Below are 20402 nucleotides of genomic sequence, written 5' to 3' on the forward strand. Positions count from 1 at the left end.
GATTTACTGCTATGGCTTGCTGAATGGTCTATCCTCTCTACAGACAAGGACCATGTTCCCTTTGCTCCCCATTTGTCCTCAATGAGTAGCACAATGTCTTGTCTATAGTAGATCCTTTATCAACATTTACTCAATGAACAAATGACTAGATGTACAAAGACTAGGTGAATATATGCTAACAGATTAGGAAAACATTTCTGGATATTTAAATGTTTCTTACACTTTTTTACATGTTCCAATTTTTTCTACAATAGACACAATATAATTTATAATAATAAGGAGAGAACAAGATGTTATTTTTTATTGAAACTCAGAAACCTGAGATAAATTATTTGGAGTCCAATTTTTGATATAAGACCCCTGCTTTTGCTCTGCCCTGCTTTAACAAATCTATACCTATAAACTAGAACTCAGATACAAGGCAGGTTGAAAGGTGATTTTAATGTCAGTACCAAAGGATTTATGGAAGGGGTTCCATTAAATTGTCAATTAACCTAGGACATTTAAATGTTGATAAGAGTTTCAAAATAGTACATTTGTATACTAATTTCAAGACAGTCAAGGAAAACTTTTTTTTGTGAAAACTACTAGTTAGACATCTACTTTATCCTCTTAATCTAAACAGGTCATTTTCTCCAGAAAATGGGTGGCAACAAGTATTTTGAAGATAGGCTGAAGTTTGTACTTCATTTTTCTCTCTTAAAAAAGTGTACATATTTATGGAATACAGTATGACATTTCAATACTTATATACAACGTGTCAGATCAGGATAATTGGCATATTCTTCACCTCAAACGTATCATTTCTGTTGGGAACATATAAAATCTTGAAATACATAATACTGTTCTCAGTCATAGTGTCTGTCTGTCTCTCTTTCTTTTTTGGGGGGTAAGATTACTTTTGCCAAGCAGGCACTGTACCACTTGTGCCACACCACCAGTCCATTTTGTCTCAAACCTTGATCCTCTCAATCTCACCCTCCCAAGTAGCTAGGATTACAGGCATAAGCCACCAGTGCTCAGCCCCATAGTTACTCTTCTGTGCTATAGAACATTAGGACCTATTCCTCCCATTCAACTGTGCCCCTATACCCTTAATAATCCTATATCTTCCCTCTCCATCAAGCTTCCCAGGCTCTGGAAATCACTATTCTATTCTCTACTTCTTCAAGATCAAGTTTTTAGCTCCCAGATAAGTGAGAACTTGTGATCTTTGCATCTGTGTCTTATTTCACAAAACAAAATGTCCTCCAGACTCATACATGTCACTTTGTCTTTAAACTATGTGGTTTTTCCTGGTAAAGAAAAAAATTCCTAAAACATTGCATCCACTTATTCTTAGCCGGGAACATTTCATAATGGAAAACACAAAGCCACACATAGTTGTCCTCAATCCTGTTCTCTGTTTTCATATTGTGTCTGTCCCCCAACTGCCCTAGGCTGTAAAGGCACACATTTCACAATGTCCTTCTCATTTGGTTTTGTAGAAGCCCTATGCCCAGCTAAAAAAAGTAATTATCAAAGTTCTTCTGAGTGTCCCTCAACATTGTAATTAAAGTCTTGGTCCCTAGTGTGGTGCTCCTGGGAAGTGGCAGAAATTTGGAAGGTAGACATAGTTGGAGTCCGTATGTTACTGAGGGCACTGACGTCAGGGGATTGTGGGATTGCCAGTCTCTCCCTCTGATTTTCTGTTTGGTGCTGTGTAAGTACCGTGCACTGATTGAGCCACTGGAGCCACTTCCGTTTGGTGGTGTGAACTTCTTGCATATGGTCTGGCATCTCTACCAGATGATCAGACACAGCCAAGACCTGAGATGCCAGCACCATGTGCTTAAAACTTCAAACGGGTGAGCCAAGTCTGCTCTTTCTATCTTTAAGTTAACTATCTTAGGTATTTCATGGTAATTACATATAGCCAACTAATGTACCACCACCACCACCACCCTTACAGGGCTGGTCCATGTCTGCCTACTAAGTAATCTCACACACAGTCATACAACCCCATAGTCATAGCTTCTACCATGTGCTTTCCTTACAAAAATGCTATGGTCTAGTTTTCCCTCACCTTAATCAAAACTGATCTGTCTAGTATTTCTCTCATTCATGTCTTGGTTCATAATGACATGACAGTTTTTAATGAATAGGTTCCTGTGGTAGAGCTCATGTTTGCTTTTAACACCAAGGTGGTATAACACTGCCCTGAGATTGTGACTCTAGTGATGTTGACTTTATGGGTGCTTTACTGTTCTTGGTTTTGCATATTACACCAACTGTCTTTCAGAAATCCTGCCCAACCTACCATCTCATTCCAGTGCCCTTAGGAAAGAGTGTGAGGGAGACAGGAAGGACTAATAACTCAAGGAGCAGTTCCTGTGCTTTCCAAGTCCCTAGATTCTGTTCCTATGCTTTCTTCCTGGCGGGGCCAGTGGCATTTCCTAACAGAAGGAACAGGTACACAGTGAAAAAGAGGCCATCCTATCAGACAGAGAAGCAAATGGGAAATACACAACAAAATTCACATGGTCTGCCTAATCCCAGGCTTATCAAAATCAATTTCTCATCAGTGCCCTATATTCAACATGGCAAGGAAAAGTCTTCCTTGTTGGATGAACAATCCCTTCTATTATGCAACAGTCACCCTTCATTTCATCTGAACAGAGGTTTTTCTACTGCAAGAAAGCCATCCTCAGGAGCAACTCAGGGTAGGAATTTCAGTGCCAGACTGGCTGGTGAATGTTTAGACACATGTACTATTTTTGCAAATCTTTATGGCTATTTCAGACTATATTTTTTGTGCTGCTTCCCTGACTTAACTTCAGAGCACTCTGTTTTGGCTGCTGTGGTTATGGTGGATGCACATAATTTCACGTGTCTTTGACAGTCACCTCTGCAGGTTCTCACTGCTCATGTATTCAGACCTGTGGCAAGGCTCCCCCTGTCCCCCCACTCCCTCTCCTTCATTCAGGGGATCACCATCTTTGCTAGCCTATCACCCCCAATACTCTCATTTCCTATTTCATTAGAACTCTAGCTCTTGAAGGTGAAATTGGAGCTTGGTTAAATAGCACAAATTGGCAGCCGGGGTCAATCTGGATCCAGGGTTCTTGACTGTCTAAAGCAGCAAATACATGATTTGAGTATGTAATTTAAAATATTCTGGGTTATAATTATACATATAATTGTCTTAGTTTATTTGTCATTGAGTCCTCACATGGCAGAAAAGCAGAAGAGACCAAACCTACTTCTGCAGGCCCTCTTTATTGGAGTAATTTTTCCATTTGTAAGGGCTCCACCTTCATGACCTAAACCCCCTTCCATTAGTCCTCACCTCCCAACACTGTTGGAGATTAAGATCCAAGCATGAATTTTAGAAGGGGAAAAAAAAACCATTGCAGTAAATTAAATGTAAAAAGAAACAGGTGAAATTAATTTTAACAATACATTTTATTTAACCCAATATGATGAAAATACTATGATTTCAATAATCAATATAGAAATTTTTAATGAGATGTTTTGTATTATTTAACCCAGTCTTTGAAAGCTGATGTATAATTTACACCTAGGGTACATGAGAATTTGGACTAGCCACATTACAGGTGCTCAAGAGCCACATGTGGACTAGAGTCACCACACAGGACAGTGCAGTGTGACAGGAACCATGGCATCTGTCCTGACTTGTTGTTTACAGAACTGTTAGGTACACTTCCTAAGGTTATACAGCTCATCAGTGGAAGAGGCAGTCATGGAATCCAGTAATTTTACCTTAACCCATGGCTTCACTCACAAAGCTGACTAGCAGCAAGGCTGGCCTAGAACTACATTCCTCATGCCTGCTCTGGGCTCTTCTACAGACATTGTCCTCTCCCTATCTCACCTTTCTCCTAAATAAGCCAAACACTTCACTGGAAGCAATCTGAGTGCAAAACAAGACCAAGTAAGTTAGAATTTTTCCCTATCTTTCAGAGGAGATAATTTTTTTATGACTTGTCACCCTTGTTCAAGGTTTTAAGCCACCAGTAGCAAATTCCTTTCAGGCAATTGTTCTCAGCAGAAGTGTCCATCCAGAATCATCTATGGAGTTTTTATGAAATTCAAATGACTGGCTCCCTACCTAGAATTCTGGCCTGTGAGGGTACATACTCATGTAGATTTCTATTTTTATTTTTAAATGACTCCCAAAGGAGTCTGATACACGCTACTAACTCACAAGGATTTCACCAGCTGCCAGATGGCCACCCATATCCCTAACCCCTGGCAATGTGAACGCACATCAGGTTGGGAGTTTGACAAGTCAGGTAAGAGCCTGGTCTTAAGAAACATGAGAAATAGACACCCTGAACACCTCCCAGGGCGGGGCTACCTGGCTTACTTTCCCCGCTCTTTCTCTGCACCCAAGGACACCTTTAGCTTCATTTCCTGATCTCACAGCCAGAGCCAGTAGATCAGGCAGGAATGCGGCAGACAGGACTTGTGTTCATGGCCATGGCTGTCTGTGTGGCTCTTCCAACCTCGGAAGGTGAGTTGGGAGGTGCCAGCCACCTGGGTCTCCAAAGGGAGGGGAATTCCTCCAAAATCAGTGCTGGAAGGAGTGAGATGGGGGAGGAATCTATCTCTTCAAATAGGAGTCACCACTGATTTCTGATCATCTACAGAGAATGTTGTAGGTATAAATTCTAGATCATTAATTTCAGGAAGCCCATTTTAACAGGAATTATTAGTAATCTGCCACCTGGAGGATAAGGTACACTTTTGAGCCGAGACTCCTTTTCTGATGACAGCATCTTAGACTGTCCCCAGGTAAAGGCTAGAATAAAGTCCCTATTGTTCATCTGTCTCTTTCCTCACCCCAACCTGTTAAATTCTCTGAACATAGCATACACATTCCTGGGGGGAAACATAGACTGGATCGACTGGGTTCATGTTAGGTAAACTGCAGTTTTCCTGAGCAAAGTCAGCCCTGTGGGTTAAAACTTCCGTATGGCCTTTAGGAAGGAAATCAGCATGAAGGAGACTGAACCATATAAATTATGTCAAAGGGAATTTATCTTGTGATTTGCTAGCATGTATGTAGAGATTTTAACTGCATTTGGACTGGAGGGAACCTATTTCACAAATAGCACTCACTACCCTATATAGAAAACTCTAAATATATAGAAACTAAATACTTAGCTGATATGACTAGTCATCTTTTCTTAAGGTTTACCTTGAACAGATTCTCTGAGTCCAAAGTAGAGGTGGAATACAAGTTGTGTTTGGTCCACTTTTTAAAAAGTCAAGCCAAGGTTCAAGCCCCAGTAAAGAAAAAAAAAAATTCTCAAGCCAACATTTTAAAAAAAAAATAGGTTTTAAAAAAAGAAAGAAAAGACTGAGGGCATAGCCCAGGTGGTAGAGCCCTTTCTAGCAAGTGCAATTCCCGAGTTCAACCCCAGAATCGCAAAAATAATATAAAATAACAGATTTCACATGCACACACTTATACAGACACATATAAACTGGATTTTGATCTTCGGTGGTAGAACACTCACCTAGCATACATGAGGCCCTGGGTTTGATTTGCAGCACTGCAAAAAAATAAAAATAAATTAGATCTGACCACAATGATTCCAAACACCCTGGGCAAGAATGGACAGAAGTAGACTAGCTTCTGTCCCTCTCCTCTGAGGTTTGCTGTATCACATTAACTGTCTGGTCTCTGTATACACTAGTATACTAGTGTACTAGTATACAGACATTCCTATCAGGCTTAAATTTTAAAAATCTGGATAATATCTTCTTAATTTCTAGCAATCTACATTTGTCTTATATAGACAAAAGTCTGTGATCTTATGTTTCAGTTACATTTTTCAGAGAAATTCACCACAGGAAACTTAGGTCTTTCACAGTTTCTCAAAGGCCTATCTCAGGCTTTACTTCTGCTTTTGACAACCCCGCCAACTCAAAAAACTTTTTTTCACACAAAGCTTTCAAATAAATGCGCTGTTGCCAGCTGTCCTCACAACAGCCCTCCTCCAGGAAAGGGAAAAAGGGAAGGGAAGACAAAGGGGAATGAGGGAGGCTCTGCCTTACTCAGAACCAAACCGCAAAAGGGACTAAGTCCTGATAGAGAAGGTGGGAAGCAAATTGCAGAAGTGTTTAAAAGCTACTGCTGGTGATGATCATAAAGAGGAATGGGAGGCCAATAGTAGTCTTTTGGTTCAGTCTCAGGGATTTACCTAAGGCACTTTGGGACACAGGAAGATCACAATGCCTGACAAGCCCCAACCTTCTGCCATTTTAAAAGGAATGATTTTGGATTAAAATATATGAAGGTGGAACTGAGAAGGGCAATACCACTGCTTTTCTTAGCAAATTTCCATTCATGTGTGTGCACAAGCAAGCACTGGTTCCTTGTGGGTGGTACTAAGTGATTTGGGCTCCAGGGTATGGAAGACCAGAAGGAAGGTGAGGAACACTTGGCAGTAAAGGGAAGGGAACAGGTGGCCTTGGCAACTGTTGCAGGCTGGAGGAGGGGATAAGGAAATGGCCTGTGCCAGTTTGGGGACTTAGGGAAATACATTTTGTTCTTTCAGGCAGAAAGCTGTTTCATTATCTTAACAGTGCCTTAAACAGCTATCTTGATATAATAGCTCAATAACTGGCATTGCCAAAGTGCTTTGCATCAATCAGGAAATTGACTTTCCCCATAATTGAAAGCCCTGGATTCTGGGCTGGCAGAATAGCTCATGTGGTAGAGCACCTGCCTAGAAAATGTAAGACCCTGAGTTCAAACCATCCAAAGGTAGGATACATCCCATATCTACTGACCTGGCTACCTGCTCAAAGAACTCAGTACTAAGTCCATAAACGTATCTGTCATCCAATTTCAGTAGCCATGAACCAGATTATTTAAATCCACAATCTAGGGCTTTGTGGGCCTACTTGTTTTTATTGTACTTTAAGACTCCACTTCTGTCCTACAGATGCAAGTTTGGATATTTGCTTCACTGACTCCCAAATTGTCTTACTATTAACAACCTACTTCTCAGAGCCATTTAGAAGGCTCCTGAGTCACATAGATACTTCTACAGAGTTAATCCTTGCACCTTAAGAGAAAACCTGTATTTTGCTTGTTTTAGTCATAGGATATATGCTCAGGAGGGTTACCACAAATATACATTTGTGCTTGAAAGCTGCTCTGTACTGTTGAACCCTCCATTTACCAGGAGTGATCCCCAAGAGGTCTGACATGATGGGCCACGTGATCAGCTATCCTTTGGTTTTTCTCCAAAGAAAATACCATATCCAGCATTTCTTGAATCCTATATCACTGTTCAATTAAGTGTTTACATTTTGGCTGCAAAAGCCAATCATATCTACAAAATAGCTATATGTGGGTTTTTTTTTTTTTTAGTGTCTTTTCTATGTCTAGAGTAACAGTGTGATATAATAGCAGATGGGACCATCAGAAGGAAAATACCTTCTTTACTCTTAGTGTTGATTTTTAAATTATTTTACTATGTTATTTGACATGTAAACATAAAACCAGGTATAAATCCTTTGTGCAATTATCAATCTCTTCTGCAAATGTAAAATCAAAATAAGTTTAAAATTTAAAAACACAACTACAGAACCAAGATGATTTCAACATGACATTAATTTAATATAATGGTTAAGATCTGGCTAAAGCTAAAATCACTATTCTGAATGTGAATATAGTCCAATGCTCGAGGTATAGGTTTTGAGTCTGAGTCTAGTGTATATATTACCAGGTCCAGAATCAGAAGTGCTGATTTTCCATCTTTTTCTATTTTAATCTCTATGACATAATTTTGCCCCTTCTCAGCATGAGTAAATTATGAAGTTCACTCAGTTTTTTATGATTGGTCTATGACAATTAAGATATTACTGTACCTGGTGACTATACTACCATGAACACAAGAAAAATTCAAATGTCCTGAAAGTGATCTTTCTAAGATGGTCTTTCAGCCAGGCACCAGTGGTTCTTGCCTGTAATCCTAGTACTTCAGAGGCTGAGAAAGGGAGGATCGTGGTTTGAAGCCAGCCCAGAAAAATAGTTTGGGAGACCCAATCTCCAAAATAACCACAGCAAAATGGACTGGAGCTGTGACTCAAGTGGTAGAACACCTTCTCTATAAGCATGAAGGCCTGAGTTCAAACCCTAGTCCCACCAAACAAAAACTTCTTCCAAAAGGTCCAAACATGTCCATTTAAAGATTACCACTGAAGTGACATATTCGTATTTTTTAATTGTCTGGAGACTTCATGGATCCTGAAAACACATTTATGACCTTTCTTCCAGAGAAACTGTGGGCTTTGGATTCCAAAAGACTAAGTCAGAATTCTAACGACATGAACTAGGGAAATTGTTCAATTTCTCTGAGCCCATTTCATATGTGTAAAACAGGAAAACATTATCTATCTTACCAAGTTATTCTCATGATGCCTGGCATATAATAATTGCTAGTTCCCTTATCTTTCCTCCCACAAGGTTCTGTTCTCACTAATTTTTTAAATTAAACTTACTAGAAAAGTGGGGCTGGGATTTAGCTCAGTGGTAGAGCACATGTGTAACCTGTGCAAGGTTTTCTATTTTGCTGTGTTGTATATTACAGTGCTTTTCAAACTGATTTTTTTTTTTTTGAGACAGTATCTCCTTGTGTGGCCCAGGTTAAACTCACCAATTGGTGAATGATTCACCAATTCGTAATATGTGACATTGCTATTCCCAAATAAAGTCCTCTTAGGTACTTTTTGGAACCCAGGGATAATGTCTGGAGGAGTGGAAAGTGGGTGGGAGGTTTTCTTTACAATCCTCCTGCATCAGCCTCCTGTGTGCTAAGATTACAGATGTGCACCACCATGCCCAGCAGCTCTGGGAACCACTTTGAGTAGCAAGATAGCAATAATATATCCAAGTAAGAGAAGAAGCTGGTTCACCTCTCTATAATGGCAGGATTCCTTTCTTAAACCCCAGAATCTAATTTTTATACCAGAAATTTGGTGTAGTGCTTCAGTGTTGGCCTTCACAGGTATTGAGCCCTGGAAAATCTTTAGAACCCTCTAGTGATCAAACTTGGATCACAGAACCAAAACAGGGACTAACATTCCTGTTAAATCATTCATCTGCTTAATATTGGAAACTCCAAACCAACAGAACCAATAGAAAAGCCCAGTCAAAAAGACAAATAGTAATGCTTTTAATCAGATACAAATAGCATCATCTTTAAAATATTTAATATAATAGATAAACAATTTATTATATTGAGATGACTCCCAATTACTTGAATGTGGAGAGATGGTACTTTTGAAAAGCTCTATGTAATTTTAGGAAATTTGTGACATAAAGCCTTAAACAAAAACTGAGAATCCTATTTTAAAAATAAAAATAGTTTAATGACATTAAAAGCCTTCAAACAAGATAAAATGAAACAGTGATGTAAGACTGTATCAGAGCTTAGTTCAGTCCAAGAAACACTAATTTAGCACTTATGGCAGGCACTATGCTATGTGGTGAGGTACAAAGATGCCATATGGAAGCTTACAGTTAAGATGGTCATACAAGGACATAATTTCATACATGGTAATAACTAGGATACTATATAGGAAAGCAGAGTGCTGTGGGATCACAGATTCAAATGGAAAAAGCACACTTTGGAAGGAGACAAATGGAGGCTCAGTTCAGAAACCAATTAATGTGCTCTTGATCTAGGAGTGGTAACTGAGATGGAGACGACAGATCTGAGAAATGTTAAGGAAGTAAAATTTACAGGTGTTTGAGACTGGCTATGGGGAGTGCAGGAGGAAGATGGAATGACCCATTGCTTTCTGACTTCAGCGGGAGTACATGATGGTTAGTTATACAAGAGAAGAAATAGAAAAGGGAAGTAAATTTAAGTGGTAGAAATGACGTCTTCAATCAGGGACTTCCTAGTGTAAGTTCAAGAGCAGCTGGATATATGTCTGAATATTTAGGTAGAAGGCATATATTCTGAAGTGACTAAGTAGTAATTTAAAACAAGAAAAGAAGGCTTGCAGAATGGCTCAAGTAGTTGAACACCTGCCTAACAAGTGTGAGACCCTGAGTTCAACCCCCAGATCAGAGGGGCAGAGGTGGGGAACCAAACAAAAAATGGATCAAACGAGAAAATGTTGAAAGAAAAGAGCAGTATGTTAGGGATGGAACTTTGAGAATGTTTACTATTTAGGACAGGACAAAGAAGGAGTATTTAAGAGACCAAAAGAGTGATCAATTTCTCAGTACTACAAGAATTAGGCAAGACTAGTTAATGAGAAATAAGGAAATTTTCAAAGAAAGAACAGGTAAACAGGGCAATGAGGTATGATAAGATAAAGTTGGAAGGGTGTGTGCTGTCACCCCCTAAGGGTAGGTATTTATGGGAACAAAGCCTGATACAAGGTAGGTACCAAACAAGTACTTCTGGAATTGACTGATGTGGCAATCACTTTCATTAGTAAAATATTAATACTTATTTAAATGATTCAAAACTGAACCCACTTGTGCCACACATCACAGGAAATGTCCAAGATGAAACACATCTTCTTGTGTTGGATATAGTAGACATTTCCCCAAGAAAGCTAACCCTAACCACAACCCAGCCTAAATTTCCAGTAGAAAAATAATAAAGGAAATATGGAAAAACAGCAATCCAACAGAAGAAAAGGATAAAAAGCAAAGAAAATGGACTAAAAAATGCAAGATAAGGGGGGAGCTTAGGAGGGTAGCTCACAGATACACAGAGCACTTACCATAGACCAGGCTCTAGGTTCAATCCCCAGCACACATGCCCCACACAGAGAAGTAAATGGAAAAATAAACAAAACAAATACTAACCAAAAGAAGGTTAGCGTAGCAATGTTAATAACAATGAACTGTAATAGGTACAGAGGAATCTTACCGAAAGATTAAAAAAGAGCACCTCATCAAAAAGCTATACCCAGAGCCAAGACTTGGGTGAGACAAGGCAGGTGAGTAGTGTTAAGTACAGGGCAGATTTTGTTTTTATTTAAAATTGTAGTGTTTTATTAACCACTTTTAAATAGTATTAATTATTCTGATTACGAAGTTTTCCTGGCGCCCCATTACATTTTGCTAGCCAGGCTCACTCTGATCTTGGCTGTGCAGCAGGGGGGGTCCTAGGTGCATCTGAAAGTGCTGTACCCTTTGATATATTACAAAAGTGAGCAGAATCGCAAGGGAAAAAAACCTGACATAATCTCACATTTTTAACATACCTATATAAAAAACTGACAGATCAAACAAGCAAAAAAACAACTGGGTTAACGAACAGGAGTACAACAGCTAATTGTTTCCTCAGGTCCAAGAGAGAGAGCCGCGGTGGCGAGGCCGGGTCCGGGGCGCCCAGGGGTCCGTCTGTCTGCGGGTCCGTCCGCTGGGCAGGGGTGGCACCGTGGGCTCGCGCTGGCACCGGGCCTTCTCCCCAGCCCGCGCGCAAGGCCCGGCTGCACCTGGGCCTCTTCTCCGCGGCCGTCCTGTTCTGCGACACAAGAGCGGACCACGGGCTCCAAGAAAAGCTTCCTACCTCGCCAGTGGTGCACAGCACGCACCGCAAGGCCGCAGAGCGTCGCCCAGGCGAACCGGCCAAGCGGCTCTGCTCTCCTGCTGTTCTTGGGCTCATGCTTGGCGTCTGGCTCCAGCCCTGGCCTTCCACTCTCAACTTCCCCGGCTCCTGGGCTGCCATGACTACAGATACGTGGAGCGCGACAGCCGTAAAGCGTCTCGACGTCGTGCTCGCTCTGTTTCCTTTGTTCCCCTTTCCAGGTTTTTGAATTGAGCGTTCGTCTTCTGTGTGTTTTAAACAGACGCGCGTAAGGTTAAATTTAACTGTATCCTCTCTATTATAGGTAGTATTCCTACTGCTTTCCATGGTAAGTATTTTGTGATTTTCACTTTAACCCACGAGTTGAATGCATTTTTTAGTTTCGAAGCAAGTTATATCTTATGAATATATTTATTATTATTTTATTTATTTTAACTGTTATTTTGCACAGGAATCCCCTTTCCTTACAGTATGTAAGAATAAAGCACTCATAACTGCAGATAAAGTAAAATAATGCTATGAAACTTTGACAATAAGTTAGAAATTGTGGATAAGATGGACAATTCCTTAGAAAACTATCATTAAGATATTAAAATCTAAGTAAGCCAGTAATTATAAAATAAATCAGAAGCCAAGACAACATAATTTTGGAGGCTTTACCAAAAAAATGAAGGAACAAATAAATAATCCTTACATAAAGTTTTTCAAACAATAGAAAAACAGAGTGTTGTGGGAAATTATAAGCCAAGATAATAGTCTCTGAGGCAGATTAGCAGGAAGCAACGTTTATTGTGACGGCATAGACCTGGTAGACTGGAGTCCAAAGGCTCAGCCCCGAGAACAAAGAGGTTGCCTTATATACCCTTGTAAGCAGGTCACAGAAGCAAAAAAGCAAAGCTCAACCCACATATGGCTGCATGTGACTTCATTGGCTATTTCATTTCCCCAGTGCTGTGTGACCTTCATGTTTCAATTCTTAAGTTTTATCTCTCTGCTTTGCCATCCCCTCTCCTTATCTCATCCTTAGAACACAGTCTGTTTGTTTCTTTTCTGGTCTCCCCTTTCTTGCTACATTATTTCCTCCTTTGATGCTCAGACCCACTCAGGGTCAAAGAGCATCCTCTTGATCCAGGGGTTTGTATTTTATAGCATCATTACATGTGTGCCCATTTTTCTATAACGACCTCCATAATAGTTCTGATAGACCGTAGCACCAGGGGAGCCAGAGAGGTCAATATTAAGCATGCTCCTAGGATTAGGCCTATTGCCCTTATCAGAGTTTTGAATCCACCTAAGGCAGAAAACTATCCTCCAAACAGGTCATTGGGATCCCATCCTCTCCAAGTCTGGATGGGGACCTGGCAAGCTTTCTTATTTTGTCTGATCTCTTCTATGACCTTTCCTTTATCATCAATCTGTAAGCAGCAGTTGTTCAGGTTAAATTTTCCATAAATTTCTCCCTCAGAGACCAACAAATAGTTTAAAGCCAAGTGGTTTTGATAGATGGCATTGCGCATCTTAGTGCTTTGTTTTGAGAGCTCCTGTAGTTTTATTAGTTATAATTTTAACAGCAGCCTGCAGCCTGATGATGTGGTTGAGCATATATATAGGGGTGCGATAGCCCCAGGACCCGTCTTTTGCTCAGGTGACAGGACCATAGTACTGGATAATTCGCTCAGGAGGCTGTTTGTTATCTTTTTAATTGCCAATTTGTAAGGCAGCCCGTTTTTGTCTACTTAATTTTTTTTTATATGTGGGGACTCTCAGTTTTTTACCTTGTCTGAGGGGAAGCAAGGAGAAAGATGGTCTGATTGAGCCTAGCATACAAGATTTAAACGAGCTGTTAGGTAGCATCATATAAGCTTGCTTCCCACAGATCTAATATAGGTACCTGGATGCCTGTCAATCTATGTTTGCAGTAAGATTGTTCCATGCTCTCTGGAGATTACAAAAGTTGACCAGTAGTTGGGGCTGGGGTTTTGTGTGGTTTGGAGTTCCCCATCACTGGGTGTCTTGGGCAGTGTTATTGTAAAACTTCTGTCCTAAACAAGTTAAATTCCCCATTGAGGTGGAGAATTGGCCTTCTGGGTGGGAGATACAATAATTTTCGATGATGGAAGATTTTAGGAGCCAGATGCCTTTCCTGTGCATTGGAAAAGCAGTCTCATTAAAAGGTTCCCATGGGTTTAATTCCCTTGCTTCCCAATGCCAGTGATGTCCCATGTTGGTCCCCCCACAAACATAGCATGAAGTGACATTCAGTGTCTGGGCTATAGACTCAGCCAGTGAGAGGAACAAGTTTTTAGCTTTGGCAGAGATGGAAAATTTATTCCTCATTTCCTCATAAAAGGAGTGAAAAACTTGGTAGGAAGAACTCTCATGGGTAACAGTTACTAATTTGAGGTGCATCAGACTTTTAGGATCAAGGCTTTTTTCATCTATCTTTATGCCAATTATATGTCCCCGTGTCCAATCCGATGGCTTTAGTACAGTGAAATCTACAGGGTTACAGGTGCCATGGGTGCAGTCAGGGGCAGCTTTCCCTTTGTGAAGGAGGCTGTGGGCTTAGCCCTCCGTCATGTGCCCCATGAAACACAACTCCAGTAAGGACAATAATAAGAACCCACATCATCACATGGCCAAGAGTTGTCTCCCCGGCACGTACACTTATCATTTGTTGTATAGGCTCTTTCCCAAGTTAGGCCCCCATAGCCATAGCCTATACCTTCATATCCACCTTTGTCTATGGTTTGCACATGCATCAAAGAACACTGACATTGGTTTATCTGGACTAAACACCTGGGTGTGGCTGATAAGGTTTTCAGGATTTCAGATACTCCTGATCTCTAACCATCGCCCCTGGGGGCAGTAAGTGAGGTTGAAGTACATATGCTGATTACCATGGGAACACCCTGAATAGATGGTGTGGTTCTGAGTGCATGACCCTGTGACAGTGTCTGCACAAGAATAGTAAGTATGGAATAGCAAAGTCCTAGTGACAACATTTCCTGCCTGAGTAGTATGTATACGTAGGTCACAGGAGGGGGTCTCTGAGGCCATAAAGGGAAACCACATCAGTAACAATAAACAGTAATTATGCATCCTTCCCAAAAGAGAGAAGAAAGCAAATAAAAACCTTTTACCGTGAGTCCAATCAGTGGGGGGCGGTTTCTGCCAGACCTATGGCAAAGATTATGGTGAGAATTACAGCAACAGATACAAACAAGGGGTGACAATGCATCAGAGTGAGATAACTGGTGTGAAAACAGTCTGGTTGTCCCATTGGAGAGTTGATTCCTCAAGCTTCTGTTGTCCGTAGACTAGTCAGCTTCCAAGGTGTAACTAGAGCAGGGTTGTTGTCCTGCTCTAGGGTTTTTGGTCCCCTGTTGTTTCCTGGGAATTGGAGTCCTGCTGGGGGAGGGTACTCAGGTTCCCGAAGGTGATCCTATACGGTGAAGTGGTGAAGTGGAATCAGGGATGCACTCCCATTCGAGCTGGTTTGACTCGGCTGTGGTGGATCCAAGGAGCAATCTCTGCTACTTTAACTGCAGTAGGAGTAGACAAAATGACAACAAAAGGGCATCTCCAATGGGGTTTTAATGGGTGGACATTTTATATATTTTTTTTATCTAGACAATCTCTTTATTTTTTTAACTGAGTAGAATTACCATGGCAACAATATATTATCAGTATATATGTCCAAGAAAACGCACTGTTTTTAAAAAAAGCTAAAACAATAAGTATCAAAGGACATGTTTGGAGCCAGTCAAAATAGTTATTTTATCTCTATTTAAGTAGAAGACCTGTCTAAACATATGAGTTTGTGTCTAGAAGGGCTTTAATGCCAGATAGCCACACATGCATAAGAACCATTTCTTTAATCCTCTCGGCCTTGGTTATTTTTGAGAGGTCTGGCACCAGTGACTCCATTTGAACTTTGATGGCATTCCCCGCTTTGTCTCCAAACTGCTTGTCTCTGAGCTTAGCTTCCAAGATCAGATGAGATAGGGCCATAGACTGAAGCTCTTTCTTGACTGGTTGTTCTTTCCTGGATTTTGTTTGTTTGGTTGGTTTTGGTTCCACGTGGGGGTGCAGGGGATTTAACAAACAGATTAGGTGGGAGTCAGTGCCAACTAGACCCTTCTGGCCAAATTTAAGCAACAAAGAGGCTTAGAAGGAGTGGCTCTTAGGCACCGGGCTTCTAGACAAGGACAATACAAAACAAATGTAACAAAAGCAGATGTCTAAAAAGCTAACCTGGTTGACACATAAGTAATTATTAGAGTCATTTTTTATGAACTTGATTGTAAATGCCCCAGAAGGATCAGAACTGTAATGACAAAACTTAAGAGTCATGGTTAAAATTTTGATGGACAGTTTAGCAAATAATAGTATATCAGTATCACTAACATTTTGTTACCATGTTTATCTAAACTTTATATTTTAGAAGTCTTGATGTACTTGAAAAACATAAATATAGGAGCCAGCAACAGCATCATAACTTTATAGAGTTTATATATACATATTAGTTTTGTTGCTTTTGAAATAAAACCTTAGATTTTTATCAGTTGGGGAAGGAGAACAGGATCAGTGACCCCAAATAGCCCAGTCACAGACACATATAGGATGCCAGCTGTATTAAAATCACCCAATACAACAGTTGTTTAACCATGAGGTCATCTAGAAAGTTTTATATAAACTATTAGAAAATATGAAGTATGGATGAGGCAGAGAAATGGGTCAAACACCAGTACAGGGTTTATTCTTTAGGCAGGAGCCCTGTGGAGGGGGACCCCAGCAAGAAAGCTAGAGCCATTGCCATACACAGGCTTGGACTAGATACAGGGGGCTAGTGGAAAAGTACCAGGAAGGTCAGTAAGGGATATTGTTGCTGGGCAACCAAGAAAGATAAGTTGTAGTTAGGTCACTGTCTGCCTAACTGTCCTTGGCATCTATCCAGGGAGATAAATGTAAACCATCTGCAAGGGGGAGGGGGTCTAGTCCTAACATTGCTGTCCTTATTGTTAACCCCAACATAAACCAACTCTTAAATGAACATGACTCAGTTACCTTAGTATTTAAAACCCTGACAAAAATCACCAGTGAACACAGGTAAATATTTATGGGGACTAAGTGCGGAGTTAGCAAACATAGTGGCCAAGAGTCATGGCTCAGGGATCACATCCCAGATTGTTGACATTAACGAATGGCTTGTGACATACAGTAGGATCCCACCAACCTGTACTCAGTGGAGCCCCCCTAAAATAATAGGCCCAATCTGGCTGTCTCAGGGCAAAACTTCCCTCCATCCAACATGTGGAAGGAGTAGGACTAACACCTTCACTCTGTTGAGTCCAATAAAAATTGGAGGTCTTGACTTCCAGTGTAGTGCTCCTTTTTTAATTTTTTAATTTATTTTTTATCCTATCTGGAGGGTGTGCTTTGGCTTTGTTTTACATAAGTAAATATGTCTCAATATAAATATTGAGTGCAGCAGCACTCCCTATGCTCAGCTGCCTCTTGTCTTTTTGTGTTTTAATAAACTCTTGTTGTCTTGACAAATTTGTGGATTAGCCTGTAGCACCAAAAATTTTTGACAGTTATCTTGACAAAATAAAAACCATTTTTAAGACAATTTTTTGTAAGTGTTCTTAAGAACAATACAATATTTTAAAGATGGCCTTGTTGTTATGTGCTTAGAGAATTAAATTTTAGTTTAACATCAGTACATTAAATTTTGACCTTACAAAACCTTTAATGTAACTCTTAGATTTTAGTTAACTTAATCACTTACATAAGCATCTATAGCTTTGTGACAACTTAATATGTACCCTCTGGGGGAGCTTGTCATTATCCTTTTTTTAAATCTAAAAGTATTATTTTTTTTTACATTTTTTTAAAAAAACCATATCCTTAATACCTTTTATATATTTTTGTTGTTTGTTGAAAATAACTCATAAAACCTTTTAACTTAGGGGCTTACATTTGTATGAAAAAACAAGAAAGAAAGCAATCTTGAAATTATTATTTTTGTTTGTTTGTTTTTATTGTTTTATTATTCATATGTGTGTACAAGGTTTGGGTCATTTCTCCCCCCTGCCCCCACCCCCTCCCTTACCACCCACGCCGCCCCCTCCCCCTCCCCCCACCCCCTCCATACCCGGCAGAAACTATTTTGCCTTTATTTCTAATTTTGTTGTAGAGAGAGTATAAGTAATAATAGGAAGGAACAAAGGTTTTTGCTGGTTGAGATAAGGATAGCTATACAGGGAGTTGACTCACATTAATTTGAAATTATTTTTGTATAAAAGCAATTTATAGAAATCTCATTTGTTAATAGACCCATGTATTATATGAGAGAATTTAATTCCAGATTGTATTTATGGCAGAATGAAACATGCGAAGGTCATTTCTTTAACTACCCAAATTCCAAGATTTTTGTTGCAGGCTGTGCCCCCTCTCCCTTTTCTTTTCCTCTCTCCTCTGGTCTGAACTGGAGTGTTAACCCCTAAGTGCCTGCATCTAGGTGAGACCTGATCGAGATAAGTTTAATAACTTGTTTTCTTAAAAGCAGCAATAGAACAGAGTAATAATTTTCACATGGACTGTATAAGAACTGTTTTCAAGATGTTTATGTACACACACACTGTGAGCACACCATTAGATGGATGCATAATCTGACCAGCCATTAGCAAGGGAAACATAAGCTTCTTATGACTGTCTCAATAACAGACCAAGCTTACTGCACCAACCTTTGGAACAGTTTTTTTTTTTAATTAGCAACAGTCAAAGTTGCTCTTTTTTTTTTTTTTTAACCCTTTTAGGTAGGTTCTCCCTGTTTATGCTCCCTAGAAGTAAAGGTGCCAGCAAGTTTAGTATTTCTGGCATATTTTAATAATCCTAAATTGTTTTTTACTTGCTTTTTATTTTTAATACATAAAAATTCAACTGAAGTAATGTATTAAACCTTTTATCCTTTTTTGTTTCTAAACATTTTATACCATCTCATTTTTTTTCTTTTTGATCCATGAAGACCTTATTCCAACTTTGTTTCCATTCTTCCATTTTCCCCTCTCTACAATTACAACCCTTTTGTGACATTCCTTTTCTTTTAAGTCAGACCAGATCTTATGTATCAGTGCAAGTCCATCCTTCATGTGGTAATTTTTATAAGAGCGCAGTTAGTGCTGAGCCTCAGTCCTCCTTCAGGATGCCCATTTTGGGTGAAGATGTGCAAACTGGGGCACCAAAGCTATTCATCAAGACTGAAAGAAAAAAAAAAAAAAGACTGAAAGACTCTGATTTTTCCTTAGTTTGCCTAATAAATTGGTACCTGAATTTAAATAAACAACAAAGTCTGGTTTTTGAAGACCAGTTTTAGCCTCTTGGATTTTTCCTAGGTTGCTACGTTTTTGATTTTGTTTTTTTTTCAATTACTCTGTAAACTTTATTAGTCACAGTTTTATCTAGTGACCCTTCCGGAGGCCATCCGACATCAAAAGCAGGCCAATCTACTTCACAAAGGACCTTTAGCTTATTGGGAGTTAACTCCATAGTCTCCATGAAATCCCTTTTTAAAGTTATTAGTCATACAGTCCAAGGGAGTGTTTTCACTCTGCCTCCTGCCACTCCCCTCGCAGGGACTTAGGCAACTCTTTGGCCCCAGTGAGTCCATATAAACCTCAGACCAGAGGCCCTGTTGGGGCTCACCCTTGAACTTAGGAGTTCACCATGGAACCAAGGGTTGGGATGCCTCACCCACTTTGCAGCTGGGCTGTGTCTCAGGCTCATTTTTGTATATCCTCACATGGCGCAATATTTCCACCTCACTCCCTAAACCAGAGAGACACGGTTTCGCCCCAACAGGCAGTTACTAGCAGCCTCTGGGATGGGATCAGTCTTCCCTTCTGCTTCCTGAGGCAGGCCTGAATTCAGACCTGGGCTCTTAGCAGTAGAAGAGCGGTGCTCCTAAGTTGTGCATCTGAGGCCTTCACGCCAACTTGCTGGGAGGATCAGTCTCCCCTCAGGATCAAGCTGTCCATTGGTGCCTGGTGGGATCTCCTCCCAGCAGTCCAGAGGATACACCCTGGTGACAAGGGGTCACACCATCTCCTGTGATCCCGGACAATCCCCCAAGTAATGTTGCTGAAAATTATGAGCTGAGATGGGCATCTCTGAGGCAGATTAGCAGGAAGGAACGTTTATTGTGGCAGCACAGACCCAGTGGACTCGTGTCCAAAGGCTGAGCCCCAAGAACAAAGAGGTCTCCCCTTATATCCTTGCAAGCAGGTTACAGGAACAAAATGCAAAGCTCAACCCACATATAGCTGCATGTGACTTTATTGGCTATTTCGTTTCCCTACTGCTGTGTGACCTTCATGTTTCAATTCTTAAGTTTTATCTCTCTGCTTTGCCATCCCCTCTCCCTGTCTCATCCTCAGAACACAGTCTGTCTGTTTCTTTTCTGGCCTCCCCTTTCTTGTTTCAAAAGCTGTTCAATGCAACACTAAAATTATTATAACCTGAATAACCAAAACTGCAAGGATGTATAAGGTAATAAATGTACAGACTAATTTATGCACAGAGGCAAAAACTTAAATAGAAAATCAAAGAAAAACACAAATAAAAGTTAATACATATGATTAAGTATGGTTATCCAAGTAGTGCAAGGGAGAAAGTAGATTAATCTACCACATTAATTTAAAGATTATGTATTGAGCTTACAATGGGCTTGGCACTGTTCTTTACAGGAAAGTAATGGATTAAAGGAGAAAAGCCTTTTGTGTGGGTCAGGTTTCCATTGTGACAAAATACCAGAGGCAC

At 40.2% G+C, this 20402-nt stretch overlaps 1 protein-coding gene across 1 annotated transcript in view; it reads left to right on the plus strand.

Moving 5' to 3' along the window:
- Positions 1–4392: 4392 nt before the first annotated feature.
- Positions 4393–20402, plus strand: part of Ccl28 (C-C motif chemokine ligand 28) — a 32999-nt gene continuing 16989 nt past the window's right edge. Inside the window, 1 exon segment of the mRNA XM_020185288.2 lies at positions 4393–4516. Within this exon segment, the coding sequence (XP_020040877.2) occupies positions 4453–4516 (64 nt within the window). The 5' untranslated portion in view covers positions 4393–4452.

Source organism: Castor canadensis, chromosome 6, assembly GCF_047511655.1.
Source record: "Castor canadensis chromosome 6, mCasCan1.hap1v2, whole genome shotgun sequence".
In the NCBI taxonomy this organism is placed as follows: Eukaryota; Metazoa; Chordata; class Mammalia; order Rodentia; family Castoridae; genus Castor; species Castor canadensis.